The sequence below is a fragment of the Ovis aries genome, chromosome 24 (assembly GCF_016772045.2).
Source record: "Ovis aries strain OAR_USU_Benz2616 breed Rambouillet chromosome 24, ARS-UI_Ramb_v3.0, whole genome shotgun sequence".
NCBI lineage: Eukaryota > Metazoa > Chordata > Mammalia > Artiodactyla > Bovidae > Ovis > Ovis aries.
In genome coordinates, this window is record NC_056077.1 from 8,012,962 (window position 1) to 8,032,377 (window position 19,416).

General features: G+C 52.8%; 1 protein-coding gene across 2 annotated transcripts; it reads right to left on the reverse strand.

The window, feature by feature from the left end:
• Positions 1-665: 665 nt before the first annotated feature.
• TMEM114 (transmembrane protein 114) lies at positions 666-18,454 on the reverse strand. 2 transcript variants are annotated; one of them, XM_027961742.3, is made up of 4 exons: positions 18,169-18,454; positions 17,792-17,872; positions 6,105-6,242; positions 666-4,221 (listed from the first exon to the last, which is right to left on the reverse strand). In XM_027961742.3, the coding sequence occupies exons 1-4, from the start codon at positions 18,386-18,388 to the stop codon at positions 3,989-3,991; spliced, it is 672 nt and encodes a 223-aa protein (XP_027817543.1). In that variant the 5' UTR covers positions 18,389-18,454; the 3' UTR covers positions 666-3,988. The 2 variants fall into 2 exon arrangements, with proteins under 2 accessions (XP_027817543.1, XP_060262059.1); XM_060406076.1 differs by lacking the exons at positions 666-4,221; positions 6,105-6,242 and adding an exon at positions 9,541-10,046.
• Between the last annotated feature and the right edge of the window lie 962 nt (positions 18,455-19,416).

Genomic DNA, 19,416 nt, shown 5'->3' on the forward strand with positions numbered 1-19,416 from the left:
GTGCCTGGGCCCACTTTCGAAGTCTGGATTCCTTTGGACTCAGTTGTTAGAAGTTTGGTTTTATTTTAAAGCCCCTGAATGATGCTACTGTGAAGCCTGTGGTGAGAACTGCTGTGTTAGAGCTGACGCGCCTCTGCCACCCAGACAGCAATGGAAGGACTTCCCCGGTGGTCCAGCAGTTAAGACTCTGCACTTCCCCTGCAGGGGGCACAGGTTTGATCCCTGGTTAGGGAACTAAGACCCTGCATGCTGCACCATGCGGCCAAAACACTGAAAATATGTTCAAAATAGGGATGGAATCAAAGGGAATGGGATCCGATAGGACAGAATCCCAAACACAGCTCAACCACGAAGAACCTCCTTACCATGGACCAGAGGAACCCCCAGCCCTCTTCCTCTGCCTCCTCCTCCCCTCTCTAACTTCACCTCCTACCGCCATCCCCCAACACGCCTTCCTTCCCTCCCTCAAACACCTAAGCCTGTTCCCACCTCAGGGCCTTTGTACATGCCGACACCTGCCTGGTCGGCTATTTCCCACATGGAGGGCTTCTCATCTGAGTCTGCACAAATGCCGCCTCCTCCCAGAGGCCCTTCCTGACTGTCCTTCCAAGAGTAGCCCCCCCAGCACCTTCCATCTCATGACCCTGTTTTCTTCACCTCGTGAGTTTCTCATATGCCCTGCTGGTTCTCATATGCGCCGTCGGTTTCCATGTAATGCCAGGGATCTTGTCATCCATGCCCACAGACGCATTCTCAGACCCCAGCACAGTTTTCGGGACATAACAGGCATTTGGTAAGTGTTTATTGAATGAATGAGATCCTTTACAACTGTGTAGTCAGTTCCTTGAGAACACAGGTGCCCTCTCTTTGTCCTTATTCCTTTTCATTCCCGTAGCCGGGTTTCTCACACTCGGCACTTTGACAAGTGGGACTAGATATCTTTCTTGTTTGGAGGGCATCCCGTGCCCTGTGAAAGTTGAATAGCGGCCCTGATCTCCACCCACTGGAGATAGCACGCACCCGTCCCCAGGAATGACAACCAGAAATGTCTCCAGACACCCCCAAAGGCCCCAAGTGGAGAGGGAGCGGCGAATCTCCCCCAGTGAAGAACCCCTGCCGTGAGTGTTTAACCCACTGAAAGGCTGAGAACAAATGTCCTTGGTTTGATTTGAATATCAAGGCTAGCCTCTAGTGCAGTTCCCCAGTATGACCAGCAGGTAGCAGCAGAGACCGCCCTCTCACTATCACAGTTTGCTCCCGCTTTGTGAAAACTTTTTCATCTTTCTCCCCAGACTAGAAACTGATTTTTGGAAATGCACTCACCCACTGCCACGAGGTCTTGTGACCAATCCACTTTATTTGCACTTTTTCAGACTAGACAGAAAGGGAAGCAGCAGCAATGATTTGAACCCAGAAGTGCGCTGGAATCAGGTAGATATGAATTTCAGTCCCAATTGTACCCCCTTTCTCTCCTTAGCTTGGGCTTCCCTGGAAGCTCAGCTGGTACAGAATCCGCCTGCAACAGGGAGACCTCAGTTCGATTCCTGGGTTGGGAAGATCCATTGGAGAAGAGATAGGCTACCCACTCCAGTATTCTTGGGCTTCCCTGGTGGCTAGGGAGACCTGGGTTTGATCCCTGGGTTGGGAGGATCCCCCAGAGGAGGGAAAGCTGACCAGCTCCAATATTCTGGCCCGGAGAATTCCATGGACTGTATAGTCCATGAGGTCACAACAAGTCGGACACGACTGAGTGACCACTCTCTCCCAGCTTAGCCCATCTGCCCCTCAGTTCTGACCTGTACGCACTTCGCACATCTCCATAGTCAGTACCATCAGCCATGTATTTCACCTGCCTCTGTCCTCAACCGTGTGGCAACTCAGGGAGCAAGGGCTCGCTCTGGTGGGGTCACCGCCCCTAGTTCCTAGCATAAACGGCCGGCCCTCGGAGGTTTGCTGAATGACTGATTGATGGGTTCACTGGACAATGCGGGGGCAGAGTAAGCAATGACTCAATGGGTGTCAGCCGTGACGACGACCATGCCCTACTAAGGATGCCCTACTTCACGATGATGGCCATGCTACGGTGAGGGGGAGGACATCACAGTGTAGGCAGTGACGTCGTGGCAAAAGTAATGATGTCATGGTAGAGTGATGTCATGGTGAGGATGACGACGTTATGCAGTTGGTCTTAGTGTTCTCATCTTATGTCCACACCAGGGGGCCCCAGACCGGAACCGTCAGCCCTTCCTGCGGAGTTTCTGTAACAGGTATTTTATTTTGTTTTTAGCCATGCCATGCAGCAGGTGGGATCTTAGTTCTGAGACCAGGGATCGAATCCACACCCCTGCACTGGAAGCACAGAGTCTTAACCACTGGACCACCAGGGAAGTCCCTCCTGGGGAGTTTCTTAAACCTGCAGCTCCCCGGCCCTCCTCACATCTCATGACTCAGAATCTTACAGAAGCAGGTTCTCAACCTTAGCTGATGTTGAGTCATCAGAAGAGGTTCACAATTATCAACACCTAGGCTGCCTCCTCCCCACCCCCGACCCGGAGACCGTCAGAGCAGAGGTTGAACCCCAGCATCAGGCCTCGTGATTCTAATGGGCAGCAAGGCGAAAGCCAGCCCTGACACTTTACAAACTCCCCAGGTCAGTGTGATACAAAGGGTGGTCCCAGCCCAGGAGTGTCTGCAGCACCTGGAAACTGCTTAGAAATGAGCCCCACCCAGACCCACCGACTCAGAGACCCCAAGTGGGCCTGGACTCCCGGTGGACTGACGTGTGAGCAGCACTGCCCCGGGGGAGTTCAGACACACAGCCACTCTGGGGCCCCCATCCCCACGGGCCAGAATATCAGGAGGAAAGAGGAATGGAACTTTCTGGAGGAGGGAGGAAGAGTTATGATCAGTCCCCAGAGATCACTCTAGCCATTGACCAACTCCTCGGGGGCCTCCCAGCTCCCTATTCTAGACTGAACCTCCCCACCACACAAGAAAAAACCAGACTACAGTGATTTTCACCCCAAAGGACCCGAGTCTTCTCTGAAGAGCGTTCAGTGCCAATGGGGCCACGGAGGTGGGCACAGGCCCCCAGCCAGACCCGCCGGGGCCATGCCGAGAAAACACCTTCCACCTCCGGTCACAGAGCTGCTATGCTGCTAAGTCACTTCAGTCGTGTCTGACTCTTTGCGACCCATGGACTGTAGCCCACCAGGCTCCTCTGTCCATGGGATTCTCCAAGGCAAGAATACTGGAGTGGGGTGCCATGCCCTCCTCCAGGGGATCTTCCTGACTCAGGGGTGGAACCCAGGTCTCCCGAATTGCAGGCAGGAGAATCATCGTACCAACAAAGCCTGTAAGGAACCAGGTGAGCATGAGCCTGGCTGAAGCAGGTGAGGCAGGACACATCCACCACCTGGCTGTTGAGGAGCCCACGTCTCTGCGGTCTTCCCCCCGGTTCCCCACAGGGCCTCCTGCCTGGCCCCAGGTCACGGGGAAGCCTGAAGCCCAGTGTCTGAGATGCAGCCGCCTCCACACACAGGATCCAGGCTGCAGCCAGCCAGCAGGAACCACCCAGAGAAGCTGCGCTGTCGGAGAATATGCCTGTAGCTTCCTGTGTTTTTCTAACAGTTACCTAACCTCTCTGGTCCTCCATTTTCTTAACAGAGAGACTCATCCAAAGGGCAGGTGTGAGGATGCAGCGAAGCCAGAGGCAGTGCACAGAGGCTGCAGTGACCGAGGGGGCGCTTTGTGTGGTCTCACGGGTTCGGGCTCCTCCAGGCCACAGACACACAGGTGCCTGGACACAGCATCCCCCACGCCAGGCAGCGCTAACTCGACCACCAGGCCCGGAGCTCAGCCCACAGCAGCCCTCTGGTGGTGGCCTCAGACCAAGGGGAAGCCGCAGCCCACCAGGATGGTGTCCCTGAGCACCGGCCCCTCCAGTCCAAGCCGCTCCCTCCACCCTCAAGCCAGAGCCCGCCCGAATTCAGATGGCCTGGTCCTGCCGCTGTCTCAGGCTGAGCACGCGGGCCGCCGCCAGGAAGGTGGCCCCGGTGAGCAGCTCGGCGACGCAGCTGACCCAGCCCAGGGCCAGGGACCAGCCAAAGCGGATGTCCACCTGGTCCAGCAGCGTCTTCTCCTGCAGGAGACACAGAGCCTCCTGGAAGGCGGCGGCCGAGTAAGCGATGTAGACGCTGATGCCGGCGAGGGTCACCAGGGCTGCAGTGGACAGAGGAGAGCTGGCGGACCCCCACAGACACCCAGCACCACCCTCCTTCCCTCTGCTGCCTGTCCTCTGTACCCCCCCTCCTGCCACTGGTAGCTCCTCCCCATCCATCTTTCACCTGTGAGTGTGCGTGTCCCCTCTGTCCATGGGCTCTCCAGGCAAGAATCCTGGAGTGGGTTGCCATGTCCTCCTCCAGGGGGTCTTCCCGACCCAGGGATGGAACCCAGGTCTCCCCCAAGTTGGCAGCTGGATTCTTTACCACTGAGCCCCCTGGGAAGCCCCCGTCTATCGCAGCTCATGTCAATTCCTGGATGCTATCCCCCGCACCCTACAGCTGGCCAAACCACCCCCTCCCATGGTTTCACAGCGCCTCATGGCACTCCATCACTGCCCAGGTCAGAACTGGCATTTTGCATCTGTTTGTGAACCAGCTAATGTCCATCTGCCTCAGTGTGAGCCCCAAGGGGTCCGCCCTGGACTCCCCAGCACCCAGAACAGCACCCTGCACACGGCCAGTCCCTGTCCCTGTGTGATTAGGGCCCGCTGTCCAGTCTCACAGTCAGTGGTCCCGGGGGGCTATTTAAACACATTAGCCTCGGTCTACATCTCAGCTCCACGCTGGCACCTGCCACATGTCAAGCGCTATATTGCCTGGTTTCGTGGCAAATCAGAGATGGAGACTTCTCCTGGGGAGGCGCCGTTTGGAGAATTCATCACTGGGCAAACCGTTAATGCCGATATTCTTAATAACATTACAGAGAATGGAAGGGAGCCTATGGTATTCTCCCCTCCAGACACTACTCTGCCGCTCCCTCCGTGGATTCCGAGTGTGTGTGTCATCCTTGCCGTCCCCTCCATGGATTTGATTGTGTGTGTCATCCCCGTTCTTGTTTTGTGTTGCTTCTGTGACTGTGCAGGGTGTTTAGCTGCAGCATGTGGGGTCTAGTTCCCTGAGCAGGGACAGAGGCAGGTCCCCTGCATGGAGAGCATGAAGGCTTGGCCGCTGGACCGCCAGGGAAGTCCCTGTTCTTGTTCTTTCTTAAGGACCGTTTCAAATGACCCAGGAAAATTCCCTAGTGGCCCAGTGGTTAGGACTCCACACTTTCACTGCCAAGGGCTCAGATTCAGTCCTTAGTCAGGGAACTAACTGACCCCATAAGCCATGCAGTGCGGCCAGTAAGTAAATAAGCAGGAGGCTATAAAGCTCCCGGAGAAGGCAATGGCGCCCCATTCCAGTACTCTTGCCTGGAAAATCCCATGGATGGAAGAGCCTGGTGGGCTGCAGTCCATGGGGTCGCTAAGAGCTGGACAGGACTGAGCAACTTCACTTTCACTTTTCATTTTCATGCATTGGAGAAGGAAATGGCAACCACTCCAGTGTTCTTGCCTGGAGACTCCCAGGGACGGGGGAGCCTGGTGCGCTGCCATCTATGGGGTCGCACAGAGTCGGACACAACTGAAGCGACTTAGCAGCAGCAGCAAGTGCTAGATCCCATCTTTGAAACCCAGCCATTGCCTGACTTGCCTGATTTTAATCAATCAAAGCAAAGCATTGTATCAGGATGGCAGGTGTGCATGAGACAGCAAGGGTCTCCCGCCAGCCTGTGACCCTAACCCTGAAGCTCTCGGGACTCAGCTTCTTTTATGAAACAGTGAAAACGATTCTCAGAACCTGCTCTCACCCTCAGGCTTCTCTCCTGGGACCACAGACCCAGGGACCCTGGGCAGGAAACCTGTTCATCCCTTCCAGCTAGGAGATCACAGCGGGGCAAACCGAGCCCCAGAGGGGATGCGGTCTCCCCCACCCTCCTTCCTTCTGGGGGATCATGCACGGCCCTTCCTGGCACCCGGGGCCCCATGCCAGCCAGGCACCTACCTCCAAAGAGGAAGAGGGTCCCCGTGAGCAGGAGGAGGCAGGAGGCTCGCAGGAGGAAGCTCAGAAAGCCCGTCATGCCCCCGAAAACCATGAGGATCAGGCTGAGCGGCAGCAGAATCACGAACGTCCCATGCATGGCTTAGGGGAGACAGAAGGAGGCAGTTACTAACATCCTTCAGTCAATCAACAAACACCTACCGAGCACTTCCTGTGACCAGCACCCAAACGCTGGGGGGAGGCGGGGAATTGCCACTGCTACTGCCGGTAATGATGATGATCTGGGCTTCCTGGTGGCTCAGGGGTAAAGAACCTGCCTGCTAACGGCGGGGGCAAACAGGTTTGATCCCTGATCTGGGAAGATCCCACATACTGCAGAGCAGCTAAACCCACGCCCTGCAACTACTGAGACTGTGCTCTGGAGCCCAGGAGCTGTGACTACTGAAGCCTGTGCTCCGAAACAAGAGAAGCCCTGGAACCTCCACTAGAGAAAAGTCCAAGCAGCAACAAACCCAGCACAGCCTAAATAAGTAAACAAAATTATTTTAAAAAGCCATGATAAGAATATGATTAATATGCTGTGCTAAGTCACTTCAATCGTGTCTGACCCTGTGAACTGTAGCCCGCCGGCTCCTCTGTCCATGGGATCCTCCAGGCGAGAATACTGGAGTGGATTCCTGTGCCCTCCTCCACGGCATCTCCTGACCCAACGATGGAACCTGCGTCTCTTGTGTCTCCTGCCCTGACAGGCGGGTTCTTTACCGCTAGAGCCACCTGGGAAGCTATGGTTATTGAAGCTCAGTTATGCCAGGCTTTGTGCTGCGTAAGTACCTAGTACGTGCTGGGTGCCAGGCTCTGTCCCTAGATTGGCAGACGCATAAGCAAATTCACCAAGGCTCCTGCCGTGTGGGGTCAGCAGTGAACAAGTGATGAAGCTGAGAAACGGTGACAAACGCACGGGGAAGGGCGTGAACAACGCTGAGAAGCCGGCAGGGCAGCGGCTCTACTGCGGAAGTGACATCAGAGCAGAGAGCAGGGAGGAGTCAGAGATGGGAGGGGGTGTGCCCGGCGGGGCTTCCTCCGGGAGAGCCAGCCAGGGTGGCTGAGGGGAGGGAGAGTGAGGATGTGGGGAGGGGAGATCGTTCAGAGAAGCTCGCGTGGGGCTCGGGGCTCCGGAGCCATCGGGAAGATTTTTCATTTCTCTCCGAATGAGAGGGCTTCCCTGGTGGCTCAGACGGTAAAGATTCCACCTGCAATGCAGGAGACCTGGGTTCCATCCCTGGGTTGGGAAGATCCCCTGGAGGAGGGCATGGCAACCCACTCCAGTATTCTTCCCTGGAAAATTCCCACGGACAGAGGAGCCTCCCAGGCTACAGTCCATGGGGTCACCAAGAGCCAGACAGGACTGAGCGACTAAGCACAGCACTGATTGAGACGGAGGCCACCAGCCTGTCTTGAGGCATGAGAGACACAGACTTTCACTTCGGTTTCTACAGGTTGCTCTGGTCGCTCTATTGAGAGTAGCCAGCAGAGGGGTGTAGGGGGTTGAAAGAAGGCTCCCAAGTTCACGTCCAGACTTCATTTCCTTGGGCTCCAAAATCACTGCAGATGGTGACTGCAGACGTGACCTTAAAAGATGCTTGCTTCTTGGAAGAAAAGCGATGACCAACCTAGACAGCGTATTAAAAAGCAGAGACATTACTTTGCCGACAAAGGCCCGTCTAGTCAAGGCTATGGTTTTCCCAGTAGCCATGTATGGATGTGAGAGATGGACCAGCAGGGAACACCGCCAGAGAAGATGCCTGAGTTCATATCCGGAAGGGTCTGCCCAGCCATGCCCCCCTCTCCCTTCCCAGCCACGGGAGGCTGAACAGTGACAGGTTGGGGGGGGGGCGAGGATTGAGCAGGAGAGAAGAGGGGGAAGCCAGAGAAAGAGCCGCCCGTCCATCCCCTCCCCCTGCTCTGTCCCCAGACTGCGTGTCTCTTGTGAGTCACTTCATTCCTCAGAAGCTCCGTTTTCACGTCCCTGACCTGGAGGTCATGAGATGCGGCTCGCTGTGTTACCACAAGGACAATGTGCATGGAGGAAATGGAGAGGCCCATAGAGCCCGGATTAAATCAACCATGACCCCACCAACCGTACAGATGATGAAGGTGATCATCCGGTCTGCCTTCCCCTGTATCACACCCCTTGGCCTGCAAGCCCCTAAATGCCAGCAGCCTTGGCGAGTCAAGGAGACAAGGCCCATCTCCTTCCTGGGGCTGTCACAGGACAAAACGTGATTCCAGGGGACGGGGACTTGGGGTCTTTCCTCCTTTGCTCCCTCCCTCTTTTCCTTCCTTCCTTTCTCAAGGAAAGATCTTGGACAAGGAAGCACAACAGCTGGTGTGAAAACCGGGTTCTGTTAAGATCTGTCTGCTGCATGCCACTGCCTCCACACACTAGCTGAGAAATGAAATCATTTCTCATTTAGAAATTAATGAGGTTTCCCGGAGTTGATTCGTCCCTGCAGCCCCACGTGTGAGCTCCCCAGACACACTGCCGGCTGAGTTCCTGTACATGTTCAATTAAATATCTGGACGAGAACAGTTCTCCCCCTGGGAGAATTGTAACATTTCCTGCTGAAATTTGGTTTAGTACTTTTTTTTTTTAATGTGCCTTGGTCTTCTGTTAGTTTTTTATTTTCAGGACTGCTGTCTGGGGACATAAATATTGATTCTGAGTTCTGTTCTACTTGGAAAGGTCCCCATCTCCAGGTACATCTCATTCAGAAATGAATGTCTAAGGCCCCCATAGAGCCTGGGCATCAGCAGGGGACAAGGTCTCTGGCCTCACAGAGATCACAGTCCAGGAAGGAGACAGACTCTCAGGAAAATAAAGGGGATGATTACAGACTGAGTGTCAGAAAGGACATGAGCGTGATAATGTGGAAAAAAAAAACAAGGTGGCCACTTCTATAGCTGAGATGGCTGTTTTAATTACCTAGAGCCGACATCATAAATTACTACAAACTAGGTGTCATGTATGGATGTGAGAGTTGGATCATAAAGAAAGCTGAGCACTGAAGAATTGATGCTGTCAAAGTGGGGTACGGGAGAAAATTCTTGAGAGCCCCTTGGACAGCAAGGCGATCCAACCAGTCAGTCCTAAAGGAAACCAACCCTGAATATTCACTGGAAGGACTGAAGCTGAAGCTCCAATCCTTTGGCCACCTGATGCAAAGAGCTGACTTGTTGGAACAGACCCTGATGCTGGGAAAGATTGAAGGCAAAAGGAGAAGGGGGCAGCAGGGGATGAGATGGTTGGATGGCATCACGAACTCACTGGATATGAGTTTGAGCAAAATCTGGGAGATAGTGAAGGACAGAGGAGCCTGGCGTGCTGTAGTCCACGGGGTCGAAAAGAGACTTGACTTAGCAACTGAGCAACAACAGCAGATGTCTTAAAAGCAGGAGGAATTTATTCTCTCACAGTGCTGGAGGCTCTAAGTCTAAAATCAAGGTGTCAGCAGGAACTTGGTCCCTCCAGAGGCTCTGGGGAAGACTCCTTCCTGCCTCTTCCAGCCTCTGGTGGTTGCTGACAAGGCTTGGCATTCCTTGGTTGGTGGCAGCATCCTTCTGATGTCCACCTCCATCTTCCTATGACCTTCTTGTCTCTTCTCTGCGATTCTCTTTTTCTTACGAGGACACTTGTCATAGGATGTAGGTTAGTCCACAGTGATCTTGAGAGCCTTAACTATATCGACAAAGATGTTTTTTTCCAAATGAGGTCCCATTCCGGGGTACTAGGATCTGTGAGGACATGGTCACATTTTTCTGGAGGGTGATACCCTTCAGTCCACTCCAGCATTGGGACTTCCCCGGTGGTCCAGTGGCTAAGACCCCTGCGCTTCCAATGCAGGAGCCTGAGTTTGATCCCTGGTCTAGGAAATAAGATTCCACGTGCTGCGTGGCAAAAGCAAAAGACTCAATGAACCCAATCCACTACAGTGTTTACAGTAGGAGCACAACCCCGGAGAGCTAAGATTACCATCTAGAATTAATCATCGGCCCTCCTGGTGACTCAGTGGTAAAGAGTCTACCTGCCAATGTAGGAGACACGGACGTGATCCCTGGACCAGGAAGACCCCACGTGCCATGGAGCAGCTACGGCCTGGGAGCCTCAACTACTGAAGCCCGAGCACCCTAGAGCCTGTGCTCCACAACAAGAGAAGCCCCGGCAGGGAGAAGCCCTCTCGCCGAAACTAGAGCAAAGCCCTGGGCAGCGCTGAAGACCCGGAAGAGCCATAAATAAATACAGTTGTTTAAAATGATACTAATAATCGTGTTGGTGATCAGGAAGACGACAAAGGTGCAGTCCCGGTCCTCCAAGGAGCCACGTTCTAGCGACAACAGATTCAAAAATTCACCAAAAAAGAAAAAGAAAAGAAAATTCACTTCCTTACCAGGTAAAATAGGATTGAATGTCCCTGAGGACCTGCAAGTCACACTGACAAGGTTTGAAACTAAAGATAGTGACGTTTTCCCCTTTAGGAAATGGTTCCTGAGACTTTCTTCTTTTGCTAGCACTTTTGATGTTTGAGAATGATACCGTTCTGCTCTTTTAGCTTCTCCGATGGCTCAATGGTAAAAAACAAAAAAACAAAACAAAAAAAAAAAAACAAAAAAAAACTGCCTGCAATGCAGGAGATGCAGGCTAGACCCTTGGGTTGGGAAAATTCTCTGGAGAAGGGCATGGCAACCCACTCCCGTATTCTTGCCTGGAGAATCCCATGGATAGAGCAGCCTGGTGGGCTACAGTCCATAGGTCACAAAGAGTCGGACATGACTGAGCACGCACACACCTCTCTGCTCTTCATAACAGAAAGACTATTACTTCTTAACTACCCTGGGGCTTTCTGACCTCGCAAACATTCCGGAAGCCTGCTCTGCCCATCAAGCTATTCTTTGAACAGTGCGATAATGGATCGTTCACGAAGTTATTCTTGGCGTGAACATCTTGGCTTTTCTCAGGGTTTGCTTTTCCTTTGCAACAAAGCATTTCTGAATCAAAAAAATCTCTTGCACCTGGGTACCTATTTGCTCTTGATGAAAAAATGACCTGTCAACATTATTAGTATTATTAATTCTACATGGTAATCTTAGTTCTCGAGTGTTGAGCTCCTACTGCAGGCAGTGGAGAAGAGCGGGGTTCCGAACCCAAGGAACAGGCTAGGAATTTTTCTTCCGGTCTCAGCACCCTCACATTATACTGAAATTACCCTCAGTGTAGCATCATTCTAAGAGAGTAGAAACTGCCTGTGTTCAAATCCCAGATAATCCAGTTACTGTGCAAACTTTGGTCACTTACCCAGCCTCTCCATGCCTTGGTTTCCTCATTTGAAAAGTGAGGATAAATCACAGTGCCTGCCTCATGGGACTGTTGTGGAGATTAAATGGATGGAAACATGTGAAGACCTCAGGACAGGGTCTGGCACCCAGCACCTGCTCTGTAAGCACTGACTGTTATTTTTACTGCTCTTCACCACTCCACAGAAAGGGGTCCCACCTCCCTTTACTCCATGCCCCTGTTTTATTTCCTTTGTTACAGCTACTACTGTTTGAAGCCATTTTAGTTTATTTATTCACTGCTCACCAGGTGTTTGTGATCTGCCTGCTGCATTAGACACTAAGCTGTAGGCGGCAAGCACCCCACCAGTCTCACCATGTTTTATCCCCAGCATTAAGTAAAAAAAAAAAAAAAAAAAGGAGTTTGCAATGATTACCCCCATTTTAGAGCAGGAGGAAAAGGGGACGACAGAGGATGAGGCATCATGGACTCAATGGACATGAGCTTGAGCAAACTCTGGGAGACAGTGAAGGACAGGGAAGCCTGGCATGCTGCAGTCCAAGGGGTCACAAGAGTCGGACACAACTTTGCAGCTGAACAACAACAACAAAGCCCCATTTTACAGATGAGAAGCCTGAGGCTCAGGGAGATAACATGACTTAAACGCAGAAGATGCAATTCCCCTCCTGTTTTAGGTAACCTAAGCTGGATTCTTCGCCATCTCTGAGCGACTAAAACAACTATGCTGGAAGCTTTGCTTATATGACCTCATTTCATCTCAAAGCAACCCATTTATTTTTTTAACTTATTTTTCATTGAAAGTGAAAAGTGAAGTCGCTCAGTCGTGTCCAACTCTATTCGAATCCATGGACCATAGCCCACTAGGCTCCTCAGTCCATGGAATTCTCCAGGCAAAAGTACTGGAGTGGGATGCCATGTTACATTAATCACTGCTGTACAGGAAAGTGACTCAGTTATCATATATATATATGTTCTTTTTCATATTCTTGTCCATTATAGTTTATCACAGGATATGGAATATAGTTCCCTGTGCTATACAGCAGGATCTTGTTGTTTATAAAACAGCCCATCTATAGAAGCAGATGACTAGCCAGAAGTTACAGAACTGGTCAGAGGGACCTTACCTATGATGAGGCTGACCCCACCTCATCTTGTTGAGAGAGGCACATGACTCAGCCTGGCCAATCAGCACACTCCTTGTCCTCGGCCATACTGATTGGCTCAGTCCTAGGCATGTGATCTGATCTGATCCAATGAGAGACCTACCAGGAGTTGCAGAATGATTGGGCAACAGTCTCCTATTTTGGTTGCTGAGACTGGAGAGCATTTAGTTGAAAGCAGAATCCAGAGGCAAAGCCCAGAGAGAAGAAGATTAAAAAATGTGTTTAACTCTTTAGGTCCTGGGGGGCTTGATCTTTTCAGCGCCATGGACCAGGAATTCCGTGTTTTGTTTCAACCAGTATGATTTGGGGGCTTCCCCGGTGGCTCAGCAGTAAAGAATCTGCCTGCAATGCAGGAGCTGCAGGAGCTGCGAGTTCGATCCCTGGGTGGGGAAGATCCCTGGAGGAGGACATGGCAGCCCCCTCCAGTATTCATGCCTGGAGAATCCCATGGACAGAGGAGCCCGGTGGGGTACAGTCCATAGGATCACGAAGAGTCAGACACAACTGAAGCAACTTAGCATGCACAGTGTGATATGAGTTTCCATCACTTTCAAAAGGCTGATACAGCTAGCTTGGGTGGCTCTAAACTGTGGCTCTTTTATCTAAACTGGGCTGGGACTTCCCTGGCAGTCCAGTGGTTAAGACGCTGAGCCTCCAATGCAAAGGGCAAATCCCTGGTCAGGGAACTAATACCCCACATGCCATGCAGCAGGGCCAAGAAAATATTTCTAAAATATAAAAGTAATAATAATAAACTGTGCTGAATTTGAAGATTGCCTCTCTCTGCCAAAAAAAAATTCCCAGTCCCTAGCCAGGGAAGCAAACCCTTGACATCCCCAGAGCTAATCAAGAAGGTAAAATATCCAAGCAAGGTGGAGTTTTACTGGGTACAGAAGTAAGCTGCCCGCATGGGTTTTCTTGGAGGAAAAATCAATGGTTCTTCCCATACACCCTCAGGAGGGGGTCTGTCTAGAAGGCTGACTCACAGAGCATGCAGCTTCACTTGGTCTTCATCCTCTCTGACTCTTCTGCAGGTCCGAAAAGGAACACGGCCTCTTTGTGCAATAAAAGAACTTGGCCAGCATTCAGAACTCTTTCTGGGGATAAAGAGTTTCTGGGAAAAAGCTGTCTCTGGGGCTGATTTTCAGTGAGCACGAGGTCTGAAGGGCCAGCCTCCTCTCTGATGAGACAATGCTAGTAAGAGCAGCTAACACTCGGGGTACACTTACAGGGCCAGGAGGCTCTTACTGCAGGAGGCTCTTGAAATACACTCTCTCATTTCAGCCTCGACTGTTCTTATAAGGAGAGATGAGAGTTATCTTCAATTTGCCCATGAGGGAACTGAGACTCAGAGAGGTAGAGGAATTTGCCCAAAGCCATCATGTACGGATGTGAGAGCTGAACCATAAAGAAGGCTGAGCACTGAAGAATCAATGCTTTCAAATTGTGGTGCTGGAGAGGACTCCTGAGAGTCCTTGGACAGCAAGGAGATGAAACCAGGCAATTCTAAAGGAAATCAACCTTGATTATTCATTGGAAGGACTGACACTGAAGCTGAAGCTCCACTACTTTGACCACCTGATGTGAAGAGCCGACTCACTGGAAAAGACCCTGACGCTGGGAAAGATTGAGGGCAGGAGAAGGGATGACAGAGAATGAAATGGTTAGATGGCATCCCTGAGTCAATGGACATGAGTCTGAGCAAACTCTGGGAGATACCGAAGGACAGGGAAGCCTGGCGTGGTGCAGGCCATGGAGTCACAAAGCGTCAACACGACTGAGCGACTAAATAACAACAACATGCCTGGTTGGCAGTGAAGCCGGGGTGTAGACCTGGGGCAGAGGGTGAACAGATGCACAGCCTGTGGACGTGGGTTTTGCCTGTTTCTCAAAACCCTGGACCATGCAGGGCTGCTGCATTATCAAGTTTCACAAAGAGGCCAGACCAGTGCTGACTGGTTAGCCATCCAGTGTACCCACTGATGTAATAAGTAGGCTGAAGGCCAGCATCCAGCCCAGCAAAGGGCCACAGATGTGACTGCATCTAAAAGAGGCTGGAAGGAACGGTACAGAGGACTAGAGTTTACTGATCACTTAGTATGTGTCTAGCATGTTTACATCAAATCATTCTTTGATGTAACAGGGAGATCACACAACAGGTACTAAGCCGGGTGCCAGGTAAAGGTCCATTTTTTCATCCAGCTAGTTCGTGGAATCCTGATCCCACACCCCTTTAGGGTTTTGTTATCTCGTTTCAATAAATATGGAAGCTGAGGCTCAGAGAGGTTAAGACACCAACCCCGGGATCACAGAGGGGTCCTGGTAAAGGTCTAAGCTGGGCTTTGACTTCTAGCCCTCAGTTTATGGGCAAAAATTCTTGATTATTCTCTCCCCCAACCCCCCACCGTGGGAAAGCCCTCTTGTTTACTTGATTAAACAAATAAACAAAAATAAGCTGGGCTTCCCTGCTGGTCCAGCGGCTAAGACTCTGCACTCCCAATGCAGGGGGCCGGGGTTCGATCCCTGGTTAGATCCAGGGTTAGATCCCAGGGAACTAGATCCTGCATGCCACAACTAAAAAGATCCCTCATGCCACAACAAAGACCCAAGATCCTGTGTGTTGCAACTAAGACCAGGCGCAGCCAAATAAATACATTTTTAAGTTTTAAATAAATAAATAAGCTGCATAGGCACAATTTCCACGTGCAAAGGGACACCCAACTTTGTTTTAAGGCTGTAGTAAGTGATACAGCATCTCCTGGTTATGTGGACCAGAGCTATCCATTTAGAAGCCTGCTAACTAACTCATAATAGGAAGTTTTGAACGGGAATTGCTGATGATGCTTGAAATGCTCTGAGAACACCCAGAGGTCTTTCTGGTGCAACTTGGAGCTGAGGACAGAGTTTGTGAGATCCTTTCCTTTCCTCCATGCCCACCCCCCTCACATTCCAAGCATCTAGTGGATATTTCCTTCAGTGGGACTTCACGCAGTGGTGTGCAGGTGGTGGTTTAGTCACTAAGTCATGTCTGACTCTTGTGACTCCATGGACTGTAGCCTGCCAGGCTCTTCTGTCCATGGAATTCTCCAGACAAGAATACTGGAGTGGACTGCCATTTCCTTCTCCAGGGCATCTTTCTGACCCAGGAATTGAACCCGGGTCTCCCGCATTACAGGCACGTTCTTTACCAACTGGGCTACAAGGGCAGCCCACGGTGTACTGGAGCTGGATTATATCAGAGTTGTTCTATTGCTAAATCCTGTCTTGCTCTTGTGACCGCAGGGACTGGAGCACACCAGGCTCCTCTGTCCTCCACCATCTCCCAGAGTTTGCTCCAATTCATGTCCATTGAATCAGTCAACTGTTAAGTTTTCAGGAATATGCAGAACCAGTTGACATAATGTAGACAGCTTGAAATTGACCGCAGTGGGAATATTTACTCCACAGAGGTTGGCAAATGCCACAAACCAAGATGCTCCCCTCCCCCAGAGAGCCAATTGTTAAGCATTTGCCAGCACACCAGTGGACTTCAGAGAAGCAGTCCGGTTCACTCATGTACGCATTTATTCATTCAACAAACACGGATTGAGTTCCACCTCTAAAATATAGTTTGCATTCACTCTCACCCTGCTCAGCCAACCTTGGCTCGTGGGCTACTCTGTGCCAATGCTGTGTGTGCTAAGTCACTTCAGTTGTGTCTGACTCTGTGACACTATGGACTGTAGCCCGCCCAACTCCTCTGTCCATGAGATTCTCCAGCCAAGAGTACTGGGAGTGTGTTGCCATGCCCTCCTCCAGGGGATCTTCCCCACCCAGGGATCAAACCTGCATCTCCTGCATTGGCAAGCAGGTTCTTTACTGCTAGCACCACCTGGGAAGCCCAGGCTCTGTGCTAAATACTAAAAAATCTGTGCTAAATTCCAGCTGTGACAAGAGAGACATGGTCCCTGCTGGCATGGAGCTTGTTTAATGAGGGGGTCAGCTTTTAACTCTAAAAATGTCACACAACCTGTACTGTGAGTAGGAACTAAGTCAGGCTGGAAGGATGGGAGCAGGGAGACTCAAAGTGGAGGCAATGGCGTGTGCAAAGTCCCTGTGGCAGGAGGAGACGCGGCACCTTCCAGGAACTGGTGCATGGCCAACACAGCCGGAGAGGAAAGAGCAAAGGGGAGAGTGGAGCTGAAGAGGGGCCCTGGCAGCCCTCGTGGGCCATGCCAGGGACTTGTCTTTGTTCTGAGAGTCCCATCCCCAACCCTCAGTAAGTCTATCAAAAGCTGCCCATACTTTTCAAGGTCTGGAACTCCGTTCTCATTTCCTTATCATTTCCTTTGCATGGCACCTCTCACTACGCGTGTTTCCTCTTTGCGAAAGTAATTAGGATGGAGATGACAAGAACTTTGTAGGAAGGCTGTGGGGATTAAATGAAGGCTGAAATGGAAAGCGTTCAGCTCCAGGCCTGGCCGCAGGTGAACTGAACTATGACTCTGATTTTTCCCCCCTCCCTCCAGTGTTCATTCAGCCCCTTTGCTCTCCCGAATTCTGTCCTCATATCCTGCCGGCTTTTCTGACTTCGGAGCACCGTGCCAGGCACTGGGAAGTCAGCCAGGAACAACAGACACAAGGCCCCTGGCGATGCGGAGCTGTCCTTTGCCTCCTGGCTTTCCTCTCTTGGATCGTTCAGCCAATATTTGCTGCATCCTGGGTGGTGCTGCCAAGCGCTGGTCCTCAACAGCGAGGATGCAGCGACGGCTGACCATGGGGTGTGCCAGGCAGCTCCCCAGGCTGGTTAAGGTGTCTCCTCGGGCTCCGAGTCACCCTCCCCCGTGCTGCTTGCCACTCTGAAATGGAACTGCGCACTTGCCCCTCGGTCTCGCCCGCTAGCCTCTGCGCCCCCTAAGCGCTCTGCCTGGGGCTTGGAGCGCAGCAACCCGCTGCCCCGCGCACCGAAAGCCTGCGGCCAACGTTTGTCGAATGAATCCCCAACCACACAACTTCACGCGTGGAGCCAGCGGGTCCCGCCGCCTTCTCCTATACCCCTTCCCCCGCTCCTGCCCATGTCAGAGGCCACCTCGGCCGCCCTCTCCTCCGCAGGGCCCCCGCCCCCTGTTCGGATAAAACCTCCCAAACTGGCGTCCAGCCCCGGGTTCCGCTCCCCATCTCGCCCTTCCCGGACTCACTGAGAAGTTGTCGGCTCGAGTCGCTGACGGTCACGTTCTCCTGCCAGAAGGGGTTCATCAGCGGCGCACACGGGCTCTGGACTGGGTGGGGCAGAGGAATCGGTGGGCGTGGGGGGATGGATCCCCGGGGGTTCAGACCGGCCCGCGCCTTCGTCCCCACGTCCCTCCTGGACGTCCCACCCGGGGGGTGCGGGGGCGCGGAGCAGCGGTGGGCTGAGCGGGGCATCTCTTTATAGGGGCGATGGCAGCCCCAGGACCCCGGGCCACCTCCCGTCCGGCCCCGGACCTCGCGTTTCGCGGGCTCCGAGGCTTGAGAGCCGAGTGCGCGCCAAGCAACAGGTCCGGCCACCGCCCGGGCTCCCCGGGTGCCCCCTTACCCCGGCAGGTCCGCCAGAGGCCGGAGTGCGAGCTCAGAGGCTCGAGCTGGCTGCGGTTGGCGGCCCCCGCCGGGCCCCGCGCCCCCGGGCCGCCCCGCTCCAGGCGCTCGGTGTCGATGATGTACCAGAAGTCGGTGCCGATGGCCGCCGCCAGAAGCACGAAGCTGAGCGCGCCGGTCAGCGCCGCCGCGCCGGCCAGCGCGCCCAGGTGCACCCGCATCGCGGAGCCGCGACCCCGCCTGCCGCCCGCAGCTCCCCGCGCCCGCAGCTCGCGCGCCCCGGTTCTGGGAGCCAGAACTGGGTCCTCGGGACCTCGATCCCTCCCTCCGCCCCTGGCTCCGCCCCTCAGCCCCTCACCTGCAGGCTGGGACTGCACCGCCTCCCCGCTCAGACCCCATCACGATCTAAAACCCCACCTCGATCCACACTCGCAGCCCGGCGCACCCTTTCGCTCCCGCTCCTCAATGGCTCGCAGACCTCCCACCTATCCGGTCCCGCACTCCCCTCGCATCCCAGCTGTTCGCGGCTCTGCCGGGCGTCTGCCGTTCCTCCCAGCCCTGCCCCGCGACCCCACCGCCCACCCCCAGCTCAGGGAGTCTGCCCTCCGACGCCCTTCCCACAGCTCTGGGCTCAGTGGACGCGCTCTCCTCTGTGCGCGGCGCCCAGGCACAGAGAAACGGGCAGGGTGGTGCGGGGGCGGAGGGCGGTCTTCCCACAAAGGGGGTGAGGGGTCGGGGGGATTAGGAAGGACAGCTCGCACCTGTCCTATTGGCAGGTCATCCTCAATAGCCCCTCCCTCCAGCTTCAACCACTCTTTCTCCAAAATCTCCCCCTTCAGTTGATTTTTCTAGGCTCGCTACACAGAAAAAAGACATCAGTTTTTTATATAAAAATTCTTTAATAGATAATCAACAAGGTCCAACTGCATAGTACGGGGAACTATATTCAGTATCCTATGATAAACCACAATGAAAAAGAAAGAAGAATGTGGGTGTGTGTGTAACTGAACCATTTTGCTGTAGAGCAGAAATTAAGAAAATACTGTACGTGGAAGCAACAGATGAATGGATAAAGAAGTTTGGTGTATAAATATATATATATGTATATATATATATATATGTATAATGGAATATTACTCAGCCATGAAAAGGAAGGCATTTGAGCCAGTTCTAATGAGGTGGATGAACCTAGAGCCTATTATACAGAGTAAAGTAAGTCAGGGAGAAAAACAAATGATGTATATTAATG